A 21,042-nucleotide genomic window follows, 5' to 3' on the forward strand; every position below is an offset into this window, starting at 1 on the left:
CATGCATGTACACAAATGCTAAAACCAATTTAAAAAAAAACATTTTTGTTCGTATTGATATTGCATATTTGCTGCACAATTACAAGTAAGCGCAAGGACAGAAAAACAGAGATGCAATGGCATCACTAGCCATTGTAGTTTTTTCAGTTGTTTTTGTTTTGCTCATGGTAAACCTGATATCAGTTCAGTCCTGATTCTCCTGTCAGAATTTAGCTTGTAGCAAAGCTGTGTCCAGTGATATTTTGTCTTCCCTTTATAAGCACTATTCACAGTATAAATAAGAAAACTAAGTATCTGTACTTTTGCCACCCCTGGTAATCCTACTGCACACTGCACAGACAGGAACGCCATAACAGGGATAAATGTCATGACGATTCGGGCACAGAAGAAAAATTGGATTTTCCATTTCCACCAAGTGATTTTGCCTATGCACATTCAGCCTTTTATTGAATGGGATAAACAGTCACAAATACCAATATCAAATGAAAACACACACAAGGAGGATGGAGGAGAGTTTAACAATCGCCAACTGGACTGACTCCGGTGACCTGATATCACTAACTAGGCCTTGGTCCAATAAAGGCACACCAACACACAAATGTACTACAGTGTGTGTGTGTGTGTGTGTGTGTGTGTGTGTGTGTGTGTGTGAGAGAGAGAGAGAGAGAGAGAGACTTTTGGCTTAATTACACTTTATAAAACCAGTTTCTTTATATTCTCTTTTATTATGTTTGACATTAGTGCTGTTTTCATTTTAAAAAAAAAAAGTGTTTTTCAGGCATTTGGAGCAGATTATTGGCCGTTTCAAGTAATTTCCATCCATCCATTCTCTGTACCGCTTCTCCTCACTAGGGTCACGGGCATGCTGGAGCATATCCCAGCTATCTTCGGGCGAGAGGCGGGGTACACCCTGAACTGGTCGCCAGCCAATTGCAGTTTCAAGTGGGGAAATGTATTTAATGTACCGGTAAAATGAGTTACAAACATGTATCAATACCACTGTATTAACAAATGCTAGCGTGATCAATTTGTTTCAACATTTAGAATTTGGGCTTGACAACAATCTCAGCAATTTCTGAGGAGTTTTCCTACCAACTTGACTCTATGGCAGCTCCATGATTCAAATCCTTAACAATGCAATATTCTTTATAGCCGAAGCAAACAAACTGCATCAAGGAGTTTCACATCTCTAATAGCATGTCAAATCCAGTAATACACAAGAGGCCCTTATGTACCTCTTCATTTCCCCCAATCAGCTTGCTGTGTTTAAGCTTTGGAAGCCAGCTGAAAGGCCATTGAACAATCACAAGTCAGCTTTACAAAACACTGTCACGGAGAAAAATGATTTCCTATTGTGCCTGCAGATGGAACCGTGGAGGTTCCAAATCTGTGTTTATTCGAGAGCAACACTGTAGAAAAGAATCTGTGAGATAATTGTTTGCGCTGGCCCAGAGTAAATAACCCAAATGCTGATTGCGCTGTCATTTAATGCCATGTTTACGTCCATTTATACAGTTAGAACAGGTGCAGTTAGCAGGATTATGCAAAAAAAAAGGGTAGACCAAGAGCCCCATTACATTTTGGTAAGGCTCTGGATAGGAAGTAAGGAAACAATTTTTTTTTCCAGAATTTAAGCCATTATAGCATCAATAGAACTGTCCACCCCCCCAGAAGTACAATGCTGACCCCCGTCTGCTCATCATTCTCAAAGAACCCGGAAGCCTTCTAACTAACAGATGGCCAAACAAAAACAAATGTGACACAACACATACTGGATGTCTTTTTCACATTTGGTAACAGTTTAGCCTCGGTGGAGGTCTATTATTGCAAATGATTATGCGGACCCGCAAGCTACGGCTCATGGACCCCCACTAGTCCTCGGAACCCCTTCTATAAGCAGCCATTTTGCTCCACTCTGTAAAACCATGAGACGAATATGTCATAAGTCATCTTCACTTCTATGAAGCGGAAAATCGGATGACACCGCTCACTGCTATTTAAAGACAGCATGTAAAAGAACCAGTCAGTGGTGGGAATGTCAAACATTTCAAGTGAGGTATGAAATCTGCGAGCCTCTTACTCACACTGCTGCAGACTTAACAATCCATTGTCTGGTCCCTGAATTGGAGTTTGCAAGCAATAAGTCAAGGCTTGTGAGGCGTTGGCGATGAAGTCATCGCTGCGGGAGAGTAGTGGAGCCACGCTCCTTCATGGCCAGGGAACGGTGGCAGAATCCTGTTCCCTCACTGTAAATCCTGCCCGGACACGTTTGGCCTGTTGCAGGAGTGATAAAGCACACAATGCCCTGTGCCCAGCATGAGCTGAGAAAAAGTGTACAGTATAGGGCATTTGGATTTGCTCAGAAAGCTTTATATACTGTTTCACTTCATTTTTCTCTTCCCCGTTTGGAACAATTGCACACACTTGAAAGGAGATGAAAGTGTTCTTAAAGTGGCGTGAGTGGATGTTATTTCAGTAAACACGGTGCCACTACACGCTCCAATTGATATAAATGGCTTTTCAATTGGTGACATTATTGGTTATGATGTGTGATAATGTACACTAACAGCTGAGTGTCTTTTTTTTGTTTTTTTACCAACCATAATAAACAATAGCGCAGAGTTGTGACTTTTTCTCACACTATACATTTATTTGTCATAACTACAGCATCTATCCGAGTGCAGACTTTCACTAACACAATCTTTATTTGGATTACTACCAAATTGTGCATACAGTATTTAAAGACACTCACCTCGGCAAACATTTGATAGGAAAATGTTTGTGTGTGTATGTAAATTTCTCCACTAGCTTTCATTCCATCTACTTTGCATGTCTGTATATAACATATACACTCCACTGTGTGTAAAATGAATACTTCTTAAATAATGTGCAATAAATATCATACACGTCATACTGTATGTTCAACCAGTATCATGTATTTTAATGTGCTGTACAGTTCCCATATTTATTATTATACATCTCAAACCTGAGGTAGCGCTCAAACACATTCATTAACAATTTCAATATTCATAATATAATTTGATGTACATAATGCGGACGAAACATTTTGCGATAAAAAGCAGTCATCACATCATCGTCATTTTAGTGTATGTTGGGCAGCGGTGGCGGTCTTCGCAAAATCCTGGCCTCGCCCATATAAAAAAAACATTTGTAGCATATATTTTGCTGCGTTTGCCACAACCCTGTTACAGATACTCAAGCATCTGAAAACCATATTTTAAAATATTGCTGAATACATAATTTACAATGAAATGAAGAGTAAGCGTATGCTAGCTGCGTTAGGTGCAATGCTAGTTGGTCAAAACAAACTTAGATATACAATAATTAAAAAAAAACAGGTATTAATATCTTCTATGATGAGTGAAAGGGTTCCGTTGGTTTGAGTGACACGGCTGAAAAAGTTGAAAAAATAATGAAAAATAGGAGAGAACTTATCTTAGGTCTCACCAAGGTCAGCGCAATTAGCATGATGACATCAGTTTTTATAAGTCATGTAGCGCCCACTTTTTGCCAAAAGGGTTTTAGTAACAGGGCTTCAACTTCAGAGCATAATTAGTCCAATTTGAAATGTCTGTGATAAAACAAAATATGCCGATTTAAAATGTATTTCATCTGTTAGAGGTTGGTCATCAAGAGGGAAAGAAAAAAAATGAGTGGGGTGTTCAAGAGCTATTTTGTGTTTTATATAATATTTAGGAATCCGTTTTACTACAGTTCAATTTTGTACTAGAATTTACACATCAAGTGCATGTTTCTGTATTCTATTTTTGTGCTTTGATTCTTTCAAATTTTATGCAAAAAGCCCCAAATTGCTCATAAGACATAATATTATTCAATTGTTGCCTCATAATTTCTTAGCCCTTGCAATAAATCTAGAATAATTCCAAGATAGCTGTAATCAAAATAATAAAAGTTGCTTCATTAGTTGTTTTCTTAGTATCATTCCACAGCCACAGAAGCACACACACACTACTGCGATTACAATTTTTTTTTATAAAAAAATAAAATAAATAAAAAAAGGGGGAGGGGGGGTGGGGTGTTCACGAGAGTGGGCGGTGTTTATTGTCACGTCCCAGCCAGCCGGGGCATATATAAGCAAAAGGGGAGACGTGACAGAGTCCACAGTGGGTGACACCGTGCGCTGATGCTCGTCCACATGCATGCACACGCATCACTGTCGGCCGCACAAGTGTCACTAAAGCAACAGTGCAGCAACAACAAAGTAACACAAGTGACCGGCACGATGGATGGACATCACAAAGACCGCAGAATGACTCACTTGTGGATATTGACGTTTTTGATAGCGGTCTAGCCTCTTGTTTTGCACTGGATAACTGTCCCCCCCCCCCCCCCCCCCATCCCGGGCATCTCCTCTTGGAGCTGGAGCTTCTACTGCGGGATTCTATTTATTTGCATTTCCCAGCGCCAGGATTTTTTTGGGGACTAAACACGTCTAAGGATACGCACATCAAGCTCTAAAGGATGGCCGTTTGGTTCACATCTATCCTCGCAATAGTTATAACATGTTTTACTCAGGTACGGTGTCCACTTTGTTGGGAAAAAAAAAAAAAAAAGAAGAAGAAGAAGAGAGGTTGTTTCTGTGAAAATGTGCATTTTCCCTGCTGAACTTTCGCTTCGTGTCTAGGTTCTGGGATCAGGTGTGTTCGAGATCGATCTGCATCACTTTGACAATTCCAAAGGTTCGCTGGCCAATGGAAGGAGCTGCGGCGTGAGCGGCTGCAGGACTTTTTTCACGGTTTGTCTGAAGAATTTCCAAACGGTGGTGTCTCCCGGAGGTTGTCTTTTTGCCAAGGCCAGTACTCCTGTTTTGGGCAACGACTCGTTCAGCATGCAGCCAGACACCAGGCTGCGCTTGCCTCTCAACTTCACCTGGCCGGTATGGAATTTACTTACGGTTATCAGCCGATATTTATTGCCAGAATAGTTTCATATTTTAAAAATATATGTTCAACAAAGAACCTTATTCGTGGTATGAAAACTCACTAAATTAGACACAAAGACGAATGCTTCTTTGCGTTTAATGAAAAAAAAAAACTGATTACAATTAAAATAATTCACTTGATCATACGACTATATTACATTTAAATATGATACATTATATAATCATATTATATAGACGTGATAATTATAATTAGATCTATACGAGTATTATAAGAGTAATCATTTGTAATAATAACGCCCAAAAATATGGATAGAATAATACAGTACTTGTATTTTATATGGCCTCATTACTATTTTATTACTGAGTCTTAATAGCCCTCACGTGATTAATAGATTGCAGCTATACATAGCTACCTACCTATCTGTATCTATCTGTCTATATAACTATCTATCGATCGATCGATCGATCTATTTATTTTTCTTTCTTTCTTTCGTTCTTTCTTTCCCTAAACTTACTTACGCTACTACTTTAGCTACTCACACGTCAATGTGAGCTTCGATAAGGTTTGCAACTGTACAATTCCAACGTCTTTGTTGACGTTTATTTCCCCATTTGTCCCTCCCTAGGGTGCCTTCTCTCTCATTATTGAAGCTTGGCATTCGTCTGCAGAGGAGCCTGGAGGTAAAAATCCAATAAAAAATAAATAGATCCATACATAAAGGCATCCATGAACACTAGAGGGAGACATCTACAAAAACACCACGCACTAGCCTATTACGTCATACCGAGTTCCCCAAAAATCAATAAGAGGCCCTTAGGAGTGGGGGGGTCACGTGACAACGAATCCATCTGCCATTGTCCGATCCCTGGACTTATGTCCACTAGAATGTCTTGTGACTCACACCGCAAGCAAAGCTCTCGAACACAATCGCAACTTCCTTTGTTTTATTTTGGCCCTGCGTGGGAAAGTGCACTGTTAAGTGAGCGCATGAGACCTTGCCAAAAAAGTATCCACACCCTTTCACATGGTCCCCACAACGCGAGGGCAATGATCATCTTGATAATTAACAATGTATAAAACCAACGAAGCACCTGTGTAGGGCTCTTCTACCACGAGGGGGACCCCAAGAGCAATTAATAGAGCGCCTGTAGTAATACTTTTCATTTTTCATTTTTTTGGAGTATTACTGAGGAAGATTAGACTAATAATAATAATACAACATACTGAAAACATGAAATACAGTCAAACATAGAACAAATAAAAACATACAATAAACTGATGCCAAGAAAATAACGGGGATACTGATTAAAATACAGTTACATTTCAGTTGTATTTAACTTTTAAGTGCAATGTATTTGCATTTAATCTTCAAGAGTTGTTTGTTTTAAAACATGTATTAAGGTACATTCTTTATTTAACTCATGTCCTGTATATTTTAATTGAATTATTTAAGTACACTTTTTTTATTTGTTTATTTTCTTTTTATCTTTAAACTGTGCATAATTTTACAGTGGGTTAGGGTAGTATTAAATATACTTTATAAACCTTATTTTTGATGAGCACTAAAGCCTACTATGCTATTATTGTATTTCAATGTTGGGTCATTGTGGTACTTTGAGAGCTAGCTAAGTATTTTTTGAGGTGGCATTTCTAAAAATGATAGAGAACCTAGATGATATTCCCTTTATCACTTGGAATGTTATGTAAATCAACCCCAGCCCGCTCTGTAACAAATACTCTTATCCTCAGCAACTCCTGTATTCTTCCCTCCAGACACCACCAACCCTGAATTGTTGATTGGCTCTTTTGCCATCCAAAGACAGTTGGGAATAGGGAATGAGTGGTCCCAGGATGTGCAGAGCGGGACGCAGACGGAGCTAAGGTACTCATACCGCTTCATCTGCAATGACAATTACTACGGGGACACTTGTTCCAAAATATGCGCTGCCAGAGACGACCTTTTTGGCCACTACACCTGCAAGCCTGACGGGCAAATAGCGTGTCTGCCGGGATGGAAGGGACAATACTGCCAAGAACGTAAGCACAAGTAAAGACACCATATGGGCAATTTTTCTTTTGTCTGTCATAAAAGGGCACAAGCAAACGCTTTGGGCTTTGTAGTAGTAGACATTCTGTGTGTGCAGTTTGCTCTGCCTTTGACTTTGTTTTTGCAACAAATGTGCTGCAAAATTTACTCTGAAGTACATGCATACTTACATTTGGACCTTTCAATTTGCCAGGGATAGCCACTCTTTTTTTCACTGAGGGCCACGTTCAGAAAAATGGAAGGAAGAGGGGTGCCACTACACCTTGTGTTTTAGAAACATACTACAAACCAATTCAAGATGCTGTAGGGTCAACATATAATAAGCAGTTAAATTCGGGGAAAAATAACCCAAAAAACTATACCTCAGCTTGACGTAATCAGTGACAAGGCAAAAAGTTGTTAGTGTGAATTTTTAAACACAGTTTGATATCTTGGAACATTCACATGTATTTACAATTTTAAATGCAGAAAGTGTGACACATTTTCATTAAGACTTTTTTTACATTTGAAAACAACATTGAAATAAAAGGCATGATGTCTTATAGCTAGTGATGTTCCATACCACTTTTTTTTTCAGACCTATACCAGTACGAGTATTCACTCTGGAGTACTTACCAATACCGAGTACCGATACCACTAGTACTGTACTTTTGGTACATAACATTCCTATTAACACAATCAATGACGGACAATTGTGAACAAAGGCCTCTAGCTTTCTGACGCGCATGATGATTCACCGATGTGTCAAACCGCTGCAGTGTAGAGCCAACTACCGGTGAGAAGGACTTAGTTAGTACTGTCAAGATTTTTTGTTGTTGCCCTAAGCCTTCACGAGTACCCAATACCTTGAACTAAGGCCGGTATTGGTACCTGGAATTGGTATTCGCCCATCCCTACTTATAACCATTCATTTTTGTTGCATTTTTATTTTTTTAAATGTGTGCTATCCTTCAACATTGTAACTTTTCTCATAGCCAGGTTTCGTGTTATTTTTAGAATATGCTGTGGGCCAATAAACACCTTCCAGCGGGCAGCAAATGGCACCCGGGCTGGACTTAGGGCACCCTCGAATTAGACTTTAGCTGCATCTGTGAGGCCAGTGGCAGTTAAGGTGACAATGTGAAGAATTGCCGCACTTTCTCTCACCGTTTAATCCAGTGAGATGGTCTGTGAGCAGCACACGCCGGCTTAATCGCGGCATTATAGGCCGCCACACGCCACTAAATTGCGGCCACTATTGTTGCGGCGGTACAGGGCAGCAGCTGCAAACGGGGATCGAACTGCCCACTGACAACAATGGGGCAGCTGTCGTGCTTTTTTTTCCTTCTTCTTCAAGAGCAAGCATCTGCTCTGCACCAAAGCAACCAGCCATTTAACAGCATACAAAATCAATGTCACATGCAGAACAGAGTGGGCAAATTGTGCCTTTCCATTCAAACACCAGGAAGCAACTTTTATTAGAAGACCCTATACAAAGAAAAGGTTAACCTTTAACATCCTTCTTCTTCCCCCCCCCCCCCCCCCGACAGCGATTTGTCTGGAAGGGTGCAATGAAAATAATGGAAACTGCACAATACCCGGAGAATGCAAGTGAGTATTTACTAACAGATCAGTGTACTTGTATTGTTCCTTATGTGTCACACAAAAATTTTAAAGTGCTGTAAAATAATTATTAGATATTTAATAGATGGATTTAATACTTTACAAAGTTCTTTCCACTAAAAAATACAGTGGAACTGCGAAAGTGGGGGTGCCGGGTCATTGGTAAAACACAGAAAATATTGGGACAAATGCTTCACATCCTAAACATTTTATAAACTAAACATTTAACATTCTTGACAGCCGTACTAGAGTATAAAAAATAACCTCTGTAATATGAATGTTAAATGCTTAATGCTTAATCACATTTTGGGGACTGAAGTCTTGCATGATTTTTAAGGCATTATTTAGTTTGAATCTAAAATGCTCTCCCAAAATGTACTTTGTATGTCATAGATTAATATAAATTAATAATAACCATGATATTTTGTCCAATAGTCATCATTTTTTGTTAGATTCAATTAGTCGTCCTTTGTATTTTCTTAGTTATTATCTAACACTTTGATGATGATGATGATGATGATGATGATAATACTAACAGCATTAAAATGGGTAGTGTTTATCTTAAACAACTTTTGTTTTGCATTAGATTTAAATTTAAAAAAAGTTAAAGCAATGGTAGTGGTATTAGTGTTTCCCTTGCTCTTCTCTGTTGTGGGTGCTGGTCCAAAAAATAATAATGGTGTTTTACGTGTTTGTTTTTAGATGCAGAGAAGGCTGGCAGGGCGTCTTTTGTGATGTGTGTAAACTGCATCCATCGTGTAAACATGGTACCTGCATGGAGCCGTGGGAGTGCGCCTGCAAGGAAGGCTGGGGGGGTATACTGTGTGACCAAGGTAGGCAGGCTTTTCATGAAAGGAAGCAAAATTATCCCAAAACAGCCGGCTGAATATACACAGTTTAATGAAGCCTTCTCTTCTCCAGATCTGAACTACTGCACCCATCACAAGCCGTGCGCCAACGGGGCCACGTGTTTGAACACGGGCCAGGGCAGCTACACCTGCGCCTGCCTGCCGGGTTTCACCGGGGTCAACTGCGACTCGGAGGTCAGGGAGTGTGACGGACAGCCCTGTCGTAACGGAGGCAACTGCTTAGTGAGTGCGGAAGTCCCTCGCTCTCTTTTCCCACAACACAGACTTTCCTGTTTTTGTTGTTGCCTTTGCCTATCTGCGAGTCCAGGAGGATGCCATTGATTGTCAAGTCCTGGATGACCCAGTTCCCAGTTTACAGTGTACTGTAAATAGGATGCAAACTAAAGGATAGAGGGGGCTTGCTTGGGGGACCGTTTATGAACAGGATATGAAAAGAAAATATCTGACGCTGAGCTTTTTGATATCGTTCTTTTGCCTTTAGAAGACGGAGAGTGGATACAGGTGTGAATGTCCACTCGGCTTTACCGGGCCACACTGTGAACTACGGACTCTGACGTGCTTGGACACGCCTTGCTTACTTGGTGGCAAATGTAAAGAGACAGAGAACGGTCATAGTTACGTGTGTGAGTGTCCAGCGGGCTACACTGGACTCAACTGTGAGAAGAAAGTGGATAAATGCACCTCCCTACAATGCACCAATGGTAAGGGACCACCACATCATTCAGTTCCGCAATATGAATGTTTCTGGGTTGCTGTTTTGTATTAACAGCACTGATATTGATGGGGAGACATCGCGCCAATATTCTGCCCTCGAAGGTAGAATAAAAGGGGAAAAGGGAAGGACTTAAAGTGGGGGGCAGGGGTGTGAAGTGTGACACTCACTCCTTGTTCTTCACTCCTTCTCTGTTGTGTTGAAAGCGATTCACTGTCCGACACACCAGATACTGATCTAAGTACTGGGCATTCAGGTTCAAGGAAGCCGCATTTAACCCTTCCCAAATAACGGTCACTAAATCGCGTATTCACTTTAACGTGATGTGCCCGTGTTGGTGGGCACCTTGTGCAATTACTAATATTGCGATCTTTTTCCCCAGTTAGCGGGAAACTCACTCCCGCTAACAGTCTGTTAGCAACAGGTGTAAAATTGGTGAAGATGACAATTTTGAAAGAGGGTTTTGCCCTTTAGGAAGCGCTGATGGTTTTCACCATGGAACACTTAGGAGAGCACAGTAAGGAAGCGCAAAATTAAGTTAGAAATTATGGAATTGGAAGTGTTATTGGAAGAGACAAACAAACACATAACGGAGTTATAGAAAATAAATGGATAAGTTTGTGGAAGGCATCAACTGCATAAAAATAAGTTGTCCCAGGTGCGTGGCAATTGAATGTATGGGCCCATACTGCGTAATATTGCATCTAAAACTTGGAAATGCACACTGAAACTGCTCTCGGAGAGGCCAACACCAATTGTCACAGTGCGTTGAAATGATCCAGATGCAAGTTAAAATGACTTTTGTTATGGCATGACTCCTTTTTGTGACTGGCTGCAAGTCACCTCTTCGATCATTTAATAGCTCCGAAATTCCATTGCTGAATAGATGATAAGCCACAATCATTTTTTGTTTCTGGAAAAATATTTACACGAGTGGCAAAGTTCGCTCTGCTACCTCGCATTTTGCCGGCGCTACCCTGAAACGATGTGACCATTCTGTTCTTTGCCCACTAGGTGGCCATTGCATGATGCGCGGCAACCTGCGCGAGTGCAGCTGCCGCGCAGGCTTCACGGGCCTGCGCTGCGAGATCAACATCAACGAGTGTGCCAGAGATCCCTGTGCTAATGGCTCCACCTGCATAGACCGCATCAACGACTACACCTGCGTGTGTCCGCCCGGCTACACCGGACGCCACTGCGATAGGCCAACTGACCGCTGCACCTCCTGGATCTGCCTCAACGGCGGCACCTGCGCCATCGGCACCAAAGGCCGGCCTTCCTGCCTTTGCCCCGCCTTTTACAGCGGCCCCCGGTGTCAGTCCATGCCCGTGCCTTCATCTAACCGCCCCAATACAGGCTGGGAGTCCAGAGAGAAGCTTAACTGGGTGGCCATTAGCTCGGGCGTAGGCCTGGTGGCAGCTCTCGTGCTCTGCTGCATGTTCATTGTGGTCATGAAGCACGTGAAGAAGCAGAGAAGTAAACAGCAGGCCTCCGAGACCATAAACAACCTCTCCAAGGCAGGTTTCCAGAAAGATAACCTTTTATCCACACTGGAGCTCAAGAACACCAACAAGAAGATGGACTTGGAGGTGGATTGCTCGAGAGAGAAGTCCAACCACAAACACATCAACCACTTCCACACGGACTATAAAACATCCATGGGGTACAAAGATGAACAATGCCTTCTAGACAAAGATGAAAACTGTGAAAAGATGATAGAAGATAAAAAGCAACTGAGTAGAATGTACAGGTAGGTGCTCGTATGCCACAGAGACATGAATACGACCATACCTTGACTTACGAATGTCCCAACTTGCAAGTTGCGAGCCATCGTTGGGTCGATTTTTTCTTTTCTTTCTTTCTTTATGTATTTATTTGCTGTGTTGCAACAGTCAAAGACACAAATACAAAATTGCTGTAGGCCACAAGTCTTGCACAGATGCTCACCCAATAACCCGAGCAACTTCACCAACCCGACTCCAGCTCCTGATTTCACTCACGAGGCCACACCCTTTAAAGGCACACAACTAACACACAAATACTACAGTACAGTAATTACACTTTATAAAACAGTTTATTTCTTGACATTCTCTTTTGTTATGTTTTTATACAATACAGTGCCATTCAAAACGTAATAAAAAATGGAGGAGTTTTTTGGGGCTGGAACAGATTCATGGTATTTCAATCAATTTTAATGGGGGAAAATGATTTGACGAACAATTACAGTGGCTCTCCACATAATGGCAGTTCGGCACCAGCGGCACCACTTGCTTGTGGATATATATTTTTTAATTATTTTGTATTTTTTTATTTTTGGGGAAGAAGGGGGGACCAACCCCCAAAACGCTTACTGGTGGTTTATACATGAATTTGTTTTCAATGCAGTGAGAATGCAATTTATATGCGGATTTTGACTACTCCTGGTCCAGTCCGGCCCGGTCCCTACTTGCGGGGGTCCGCTGTAAATTGAGTTATGAGCTTGGTCACGGAACAAATTAAACTCGTAAGTCAAGGTACCTCTGTAGTTAAATCCAACATGCCCAATAACCAAAATGATATGTCTTTGCAGTGAAAGGCCAGAATGCAGAATATCAACAATATGTTCTTCCAGAGAGTCCATGTATCAGTCTGTCTTTATGATAGCAGAAGAGAAACAGGAATGCATCATTGCAACTGAGGTACGTTCTCCTATCTCATTCACAAATGTTGAATCGAAGACAAGTGGACTTCTCTGCGTTTGTTTGTTGAACACATTTCAAAAGACTTTAGTTGTAAAACATTTCTGGTGGCGAGTCCCCATAGTCATGACTGTAGCGGCAACTGTCCCCGGGAGGAAGATCACATGGAAGGCCTTTGTTCCTTCAGTGAATGTTTCCAGAGATGGCAACCCACTAAACTTCCCAGAATGCCCAGGAAGGGGAAATCAGTTCAACTTCTAATATTAGGGATGTCGAATAGCACCTTCTTCTTTCAAGATAACAAAGCACCCTTCATCTTCTCTCATCAACACAAAGTTAAAGCAATATGTCTCTGTTTTAAAGAGGCTAGTGATTCACACAGTTTTGTAAAAAATGTGTCATCTACTTCGTGCATTCACCCCGGTGTAAGTGCATGCTTAATTCACAATTGAAAGTAGCACGGAAGCATTATACTGTAGTATAAGTATCAGCATCACTGCGAAATACTCTACGTCTGTACTCGTACTCCTAAAAATGCTCCAATACTACAGATAACACAGATAACAATTTACCAGCGCGGCTTAACATTTCTGCCCTCCCTGGGTGTATGCTGTACATTTAGGCAGATGGCGAAGAGTTCTTTTTAAAAGAGCCCACGTGTGCTTGATTTAAGCTGTTTATTGACGCTCCCGGTTTGACTGTAAAAAAAGAAAAGACAATTACAAATGTTATATTTAGTCAATGAATATTCGAACACAAATGGTACAGCAACATATACGGGGAAATTATATACTGTGACAATACTCAGAGACATATACTCTTTATCCTCTGTGAAGAACGACTAATATTACTGCTGTACTGAGAAGCTGAAAGAGGAGCTGAGTCTCTAGTACAGTATATCCCCAGTGAGGATAAGCGGTACAGAAACAGAGGGATGGATGGATGCCTTATACTGCCCCAAGGTGGCCAAGGCGCAAGAACGAAAATGAGCAGCAAAATGTGCATTGAAGCAGAAAGTGTGACGAAAACTGTTTAGTTTTTTTGATTAAGTCATCGATCCATCCGTTTTCCATACGGCTTGTCCTCACTAGGGTCGCGGGCGTGCGGGAGCCTATTCCAGCTGACGAAAGGCGGGGTACACCCTGAACTGGTCGCCAGCCAATCGCAAGGCGCATATAAACAAACAACCACTCGTACTCACATTCACACCTACGGGCAATTTAGTCTTCAATTAACCTACCTAGTTATTTTTAATTCTATTTAATTATGTCCTTCTTGTGTGTTTTTTTATTTTTATAAAGTATAATATTATAGAGTGCTATTTTTCTCATTAAAAAACACATTGCAAAATTTTTTTGGGGGGTTGGCTGGAACGGATTAATAGCATTTCCATTCATTTCAATAGGGAAAGATGATTTAAGATACGTGTTTTGAGTTATGAGCATTGTCAAGGCACAACTGTACGTACTGTACTGTAATGTCCTAACACTCGCCGATCCACCAAATGCAATAAGCACACATACGCAGGACCTGCTGTTGCCCGCAGCTTACACCCAGACACTCAGATGCAGAGTTGCTGACATCACACGCCAACCCCACCCTAGCCCTGCCTCTTAAAGGCACATGCAGTATCTAACGCAGACGCTACAATCTGTACAGTATTTTCAATGCATTTTGCGTTTGCAATATTTTTGGGTGCTGAAATACATTTACAATGTGGTTAAATGGTGTTTTTTGATTAAAGATTTAAAGCGTGTAAGAGGTGTGATTTGACTGCAAAATGGTGTCAGTGTTTTTTGGGACACCCTGTATATTTCTCTTTTTAATCCATTTTTAAATGTCTATCCCACTCATGTTATTTCGCTCTCTAATGCTCTGTCTTTCTTTTGTATTTTTAGGTATAATAAATGGAAGACGTGACCACGATTTCTTGTGGACTGTTTACAAGCGTGGGGAGAGACTGGGATTTATTTAAATGCAAAGTTGCTGCTCTTGAAAACTTTATAACTGGACGGAGCCCGAGCGCTCGACGAATGCAATAGAACTAAAGCTACTAAACTCTGGAAGAATGTAAAGACTTTGGGACTGAATGTTGTGCATCCGGATATTTGCGATTTTTTTTTCCCGACATCTGTGTTCTTCTGAGGATCTGAGGCCCGGAGGCTCATACTGTACTTGCATGTTAACGAGGACAAGAGGACTTTGTTGATGCGATCCCCTCCAGGTTATTGCAGCAATCAACATACAAAAGAGCAAGCGACAAGCCGGCTGGAGGAGTTGGCTTTTTGCTATGGCGTTTGTCTAAAAGCCTACTAAAAACGGTTCATTTTTGGTCGTCAGGTTTGAAAAAAAAAAAAAAAAATAAAAAATCACAGAATGTCCAAAAGCAACCTCCTAGATCACAGAGCCTTATATTTAAGCAAAACATTGTGCCCCTAGCCTTATCTTATCTTAATTCCTTTGCACAGACGGACAAAAAGATGCAAAGCGATGCAATCCTATAACCACATATGCAGGGAAATTCATGATAAGTTTTTAAATCTTATGCAAAAATCACACTTAAGACAAAGAAATAAGTAACTATTGTACCAAGGACGCCTTCAATGGAAATTACTGAACCAATAATGTTATTTTAGTAATTCATTAGTTATTTAATACGACGCACTGACTTTTCTTTTTATAAGATTATTTTGTACATAGTGTATATTTATATGTTGAGATTAGAGTTATGTTTGTAAGGTGATGCACCAAAAGTGTGAATTTATTTTTAAAGTGTTTTTGGTGTTTAATTATTATTATTTGGCTGTTATTATATAGATATATAAGGACAGAAACCCTGAATACATATCTGGTACACTGTTTATTTGTTGGTCTTCAATGGTCGAGTGAACAAGTGGTCAAATAGAGATTTGTGATTTCAAGTCATCTAGAGTCATATTTGGTATCATTTTATGGGTTCCATGTCTTCGTTTAATGACATCATTGTGAGTGTGATGTGAAATCAGTGTGCTAGCAATCATCATTCGGTGGACTCCACTGTAATTGGCAGCAATGTAAAGATCTACTCAATCAATTATGAATATAAATATATAAAAATATATATATATATATATGTATATATATATGTATGTATGTATATATGTATGTGTATATATGTATATATATATATATACATCTGTATGCAGAAATAAATAATCATTGTGGTCTTTTAACTCCTCCCAAGTGATGTTTTGTGTCGATTTGATATTCACACGTGTAAATGCAGAGCGATGCCAAAGTTAAGACGCACTAGGGCACAGGTGTCAAACTGGTGGCCCGGGGGCCAGATCCGGTCCGCCACATCATTTTATGAGACCCGTGAAAGGAAATCAAAATTGCTAATTGTGTTCCAATGTAATAACGTGTTTTCTCCGGGCACTCCGGTTTCCTCCCACATCCCAAAAACATGCATGGTAGGTTGACTGAAGACTCTAAATTGCTCTTAGGTGTGAATGTGTGCGCGAATGGTTATTTTTTTATATGTGCCCTGCGATTGGCTGGCGACCAGTGCAGGGTGTACCCCGCCTCTTGCCCGAAGATGACTGGGATAGGCTCCAGCACGCCCGCAACCCTTGTGAGGATAAAGCGGTACGGAAAATGGATGGATGGATGTAATAACGTTGAGATATTGCAAGCATTTTTGTTACCAATCATGCTTTGAAAAGAAATGTAGTAGTTAAAAACATGTTATTAGAGGCTTCTGATTTTACATCAATTTGTTGTGTATATCTCATTATATGAGGTGATAATTCCTTCATACGGGTTCACAGTCATAACAAGTACGATGTGGCCCGTGACAAAAATAGGTTTGACACCCCTGCCCTAGGGGTAGCGAACAGCATAGGTGATGACATCAGAGTAATCTGATTGGATGCTGAACGCTTGATACAGAAATAAACCAAACAACAACAATGTTGGAAATATTTGAATATCCGCATTACGCCAGGGACCATTTCAGTTTTGTTATCCCTGAGCCAAACAAAATTTATGAAAAAAAATGTTATGTAAATAGGGAACAATATTATGAGCCTGTGTGGGTTGTGGTTTTGGTCTTTTTTAGAATAGCTCCTCTGAGGGTTTGTTTATAGAATTGCATGGTGGGTGGCATCTGATGCTCTTGCAGACCATAAGTAGCCTGTGTGCCGGAGGTTGCTGAACCCTAATTTCCACACAAATGCCAGTGTGACAGTATACAAGCATCACACCTCATCTAGCCTCTTTTATGAGTTGGTTAGAGTCACTAAAAATTGTACGCAAGTACGAGTACTGTTATTTTGGAATAAATCGACTCAAGTAAAAGTCAAATTTAGTTGTCCAAATAATTACTTGAGTAAGTAGTCAGTGAAAAAACTACTCAAGTACTGAGGTAACTGGCCATTAAATTCTGATTTTATTCATTTTTTTAATCTGAGCATGACCGTCAATTATTTTATTCATTATTAATTTTAAAAAAAGAATTTTGAATAAAAAAAAAACACATCATTTTCACTAAGAGGATAAATTTAATCTTCATAAAATAACAAATTCAGTCAAATCCACCCACAAGAAATGGCTTTAGAGTAAATGTCTTTGGTTATACTTGTGAAACAGCACAATCTGATAATCAGGCAGAGATTACATAGAAAACTGCAACATGTTTTCTCAAATGCGAAGTGGAGTTCTTGTGAGATTACATTTTTAGGCAGAGAGATGACTGTGCATAACATAGAGTACCTTTGCTTTTTCCTAGTCTGTAAGGTAACTATAGACTGAATGCGAGGTGGTTTGCTTATCTGATTGCGAGTCACACTCAGTTGTGCAACCCCAATTCCAGTGAAGTTGGGACGTTGTGGGAAACATAAATAAACACAGAATACAATGATTTGCAAATCATGTTCAACCTATATTTAATTGAATACACTGCAAAGACAAAATATTTAATGTTCAAACTGATCAACTTGATTGTTTTTAGCAAATAATCATTAACTTGGAATTTTATGGCTGCAACACGTTCCAAAAAAGATGGGACAGGGTCATGTGTACCACCGTGTTACATCACCTTTTCTTTTAACATCATGCAATAGACGTTTGGGAACTGAGGACACTAATTGTTGAAGCTTTTTTTTTTTTTTTTTTAACAATTTGAGTTACGTTTGAAACATAGCTGAAAAATCATTTTTTTCTTTTTCTTCATATTACTTTCTCCTTCTAAAGCCGACACTTCTGATTGGCTCTCTCTGGTCATGTGCCATTCTGCAGTAGTCTCAAACGTGAAATATTTTTCCAAATATGACCTGGAAGCACCACCTTATGGTGCAATCTATTAATTTGTTTGAGATTTTTAAAAGGTAAGACTTGGACTCTTGAACACATAAAACAACATTGACTCTTTAGTTTGTCATATGAAGCAATAATGTCTAAATTATTCATATTTGTAAATAGGTCAACAAGGTATGTTTTCCACATGCTTTACACACGCACACACATATATATGAGTGTACGTGTGTTTATGTATGTGTACAATGCAACAAACATTTTTTTTTTAATTCACATTGCATCTTTTGTTATAAGTTTATTTATGTAAAGAACAAATATGTGGTTAATTCCAAAATAATGATCCATGGTTTTATTCCACTTTTTTTTTTAGCGGAATCATCCAAGGCTCCTTTTAATGTATTCATTCAAAATCAATTATATTACTTTGATAAAGTAATTGTTACATAGTTACACTCCTGTTACATTTTCAACAAGGTAATTGTAACCAACTTCATTTCCAAAGTCATCTTTCCGACTGTTCACACAGCAATTTCATCACCTACCACATGAGGGCACTAGCTTGTATAAGAGTTGAGAAAAAGAGAGAGAGAAATCCTTTGTCATCCAAAACACAACTCATCATATGTCATGACATCAATGACGAGCAGCTGACATTTCAGGTGGATCGCTGGCTCATAAATGATCATTCTGCAACCAAACGGACCACACATGCTTAAATTAAGGAGTTTAGAAGAGCTATAACACATCCCTGCAGCTCAATGGCTCTACTTAGGGGTAATGTGATTTTACCTGCACCTTGCAGCATCCCTCAACTATACAAGAGTGGCCTTTATTTGTTGTATCACAAGACCCACAATAACACCAACACTTATTCCATATTTTTACTACTTTTTTATTTATTTTATTGTTTTTTACATTTAAAAAATATTCCTCGCTCTGCTGCTATTATACATAACACTATTCCAATTTTTATTAGCTGATATTTCTTCTTTTCCTTTCGGCTTGTCCTTTTCCATGTAAGCCTATCTCCTGCATCCTCCTCTCGAACACCAACTGCTTTAGGAACTGGATGTTCCTTCATGACATCCATCAACCTTCTCTTTGGTCTTCCTCTAGCTCTCTTGCCTGGCAGCTCCATCTTCATCATCCTTCTACCAATATACTCACTATTTCTCCTCTGGACGTGTCCAAACCATCCAAGTCTGCTCTCTCTAACTTTGTCTCCAAAACATCGAACCTTGGCTGTCCCTCTGATGACCTCATTTCTAATTTTATCCAACCTGCTCACTCCGAGAGCGAACCTCAACATCTTCATTTCCGCCACCTCCGACTCTGCTTCCTGTACATCCGTACATCATGGCTGGCCTCACCACTGTTTTATAAACTTTGCCCTTCATCCTAGCAGAGACTCTTCTCTCACATAACACACCTGACACCTTCCTCCACCCGTTCCAACCTGCTTGGACCCGTTTCTTCACTTCCTGACCACACTCCCCATTGCTCTGGACGGTGGACCCCAAGTATTTAAAGTCCTCCACCCTTGCTATCTCTTCTCCCCCCACCCCTCTCATTCATGCACATATATTCTGTCTTACTTCGGCTAATCTTCATTCCTCTTCTTTCCAGTGCATGCCTCCATCTTTCTAACTGTTCCTCCAGCTGCTCCCTGCTTTCACTGAAGATCACAATGTCATCTGCAAACACCATGGTCCACGGGGATTCCAGTCTAACCTTATCTGTCAGCCTATCCATCACCACTGCAAAAAGGAAGGGGCTCAGGGCTGATCCCTGATGCAGTCCCACCTCCACCTTAAATTCGTCTGTCACACCTACAACACACGTCACCGCTGTTCTGCTGCCCTTGTCTGTCTCTGTCATATGCTTTCTCTAGATCTACAAAGACACAATGTAGCTCCTTCTGATCTTCTCTGTACTTTTCCATCAACATCCTCAAGGCAAATAATGCATCTGTGGTACTCTTTCTAGGCATGAAACCATATTGTTGCTCGCAAATACTCACTTCTGTCCTGAGTCTAGCCTCCACTACTCTTTCCCATAACTTCATTGTGTGGCTCATCAACTTTATTCCTCTATAGTTCCCACAGCTCTGTACATCACCCTTGTTCTTAAAAATGGGCACCAGTACACTTTTCCTCCATTCCTCAGGCATCTTCTCACGCACTAGAATTCTATTGAACAAGCTGGTCAAAAACTCCACAGCCACCTCTCCAAGATGCTTCCATACCTCCACAGGAATGTCATCAGGACCAACTGCCTTTCCATTTTTCATCCTCTTTAATGCCTTTCTAACTTCCCCCTTACTAATCATTGCCACTTCCTGGTCCACCACACTTGCCTCTTCTACTCTCCCTTCTCTCTCATTTTCCTCATTCATCAACTCCTCGAAGTATTCTTTCCATCTACCTAGCACACTGCTGGCACCAGTCAACATATTTCCATCTCGATCCTTAATCACCCTAACCTGCTCCACATTCTTCCCATCTCTATCCCTCTGTCTGGCCAGCCTGTATAGATCCTTTTCTCCTTCTTTAGTGTCCAACCTGCCATACATGTCATCATATGCCTCTTGTTTGGCCTTTGACACCTCTACCTTTTCCCTGTGTCACATCTCAATGTATTCCTTTCGCCTCTCCTCGGTCCTTTCAGTGTCCCACTTCTTCTTAGCTAACCCTTTTCCTTGTATGATTTCCTGTACTGCGAGGTTCCACCACCAAGTCTCCTTCTCTCCTTTCCTGCCAGAAGATACACCAAGTACTCTCCTGCCTGCTTGTCCGATCACCTTGGCTGCAGTGGTCCAGTCTTCTGGAAGCTCCTCCCGTCCACTGAGAGCCTGTCTCACCTCTTCCCGAAAAGCTGCACAACACTCGTCTTGTCTCAGCTTCTACCACATGGT

At 40.5% G+C, this 21,042-nt stretch overlaps 1 protein-coding gene across 2 annotated transcripts; it reads left to right on the plus strand.

Moving 5' to 3' along the window:
• Positions 1–4,154: 4,154 nt before the first annotated feature.
• Positions 4,155–15,694, plus strand: LOC133488131 (delta-like protein 4). 2 transcript variants are annotated; one of them, XM_061795639.1, is made up of 11 exons: positions 4,155–4,557; positions 4,667–4,918; positions 5,551–5,605; positions 6,675–6,962; positions 8,502–8,562; positions 9,277–9,407; positions 9,496–9,665; positions 9,925–10,144; positions 11,170–11,905; positions 12,725–12,833; positions 14,732–15,694. In XM_061795639.1, the coding sequence occupies exons 1-11, from the start codon at positions 4,504–4,506 to the stop codon at positions 14,735–14,737; spliced, it is 2,082 nt and encodes a 693-aa protein (XP_061651623.1). In that variant the 5' UTR covers positions 4,155–4,503; the 3' UTR covers positions 14,738–15,694. The 2 variants fall into 2 exon arrangements, with proteins under 2 accessions (XP_061651623.1, XP_061651624.1); XM_061795640.1 differs by having other exon boundaries at positions 6,699–6,962.
• The last annotated feature ends 5,348 nt before the right edge of the window (positions 15,695–21,042 follow it).

The sequence above is a fragment of the Phyllopteryx taeniolatus genome, chromosome 13 (genome assembly GCF_024500385.1).
Source record: "Phyllopteryx taeniolatus isolate TA_2022b chromosome 13, UOR_Ptae_1.2, whole genome shotgun sequence".
In the NCBI taxonomy this organism is placed as follows: domain Eukaryota; kingdom Metazoa; phylum Chordata; class Actinopteri; order Syngnathiformes; family Syngnathidae; genus Phyllopteryx; species Phyllopteryx taeniolatus.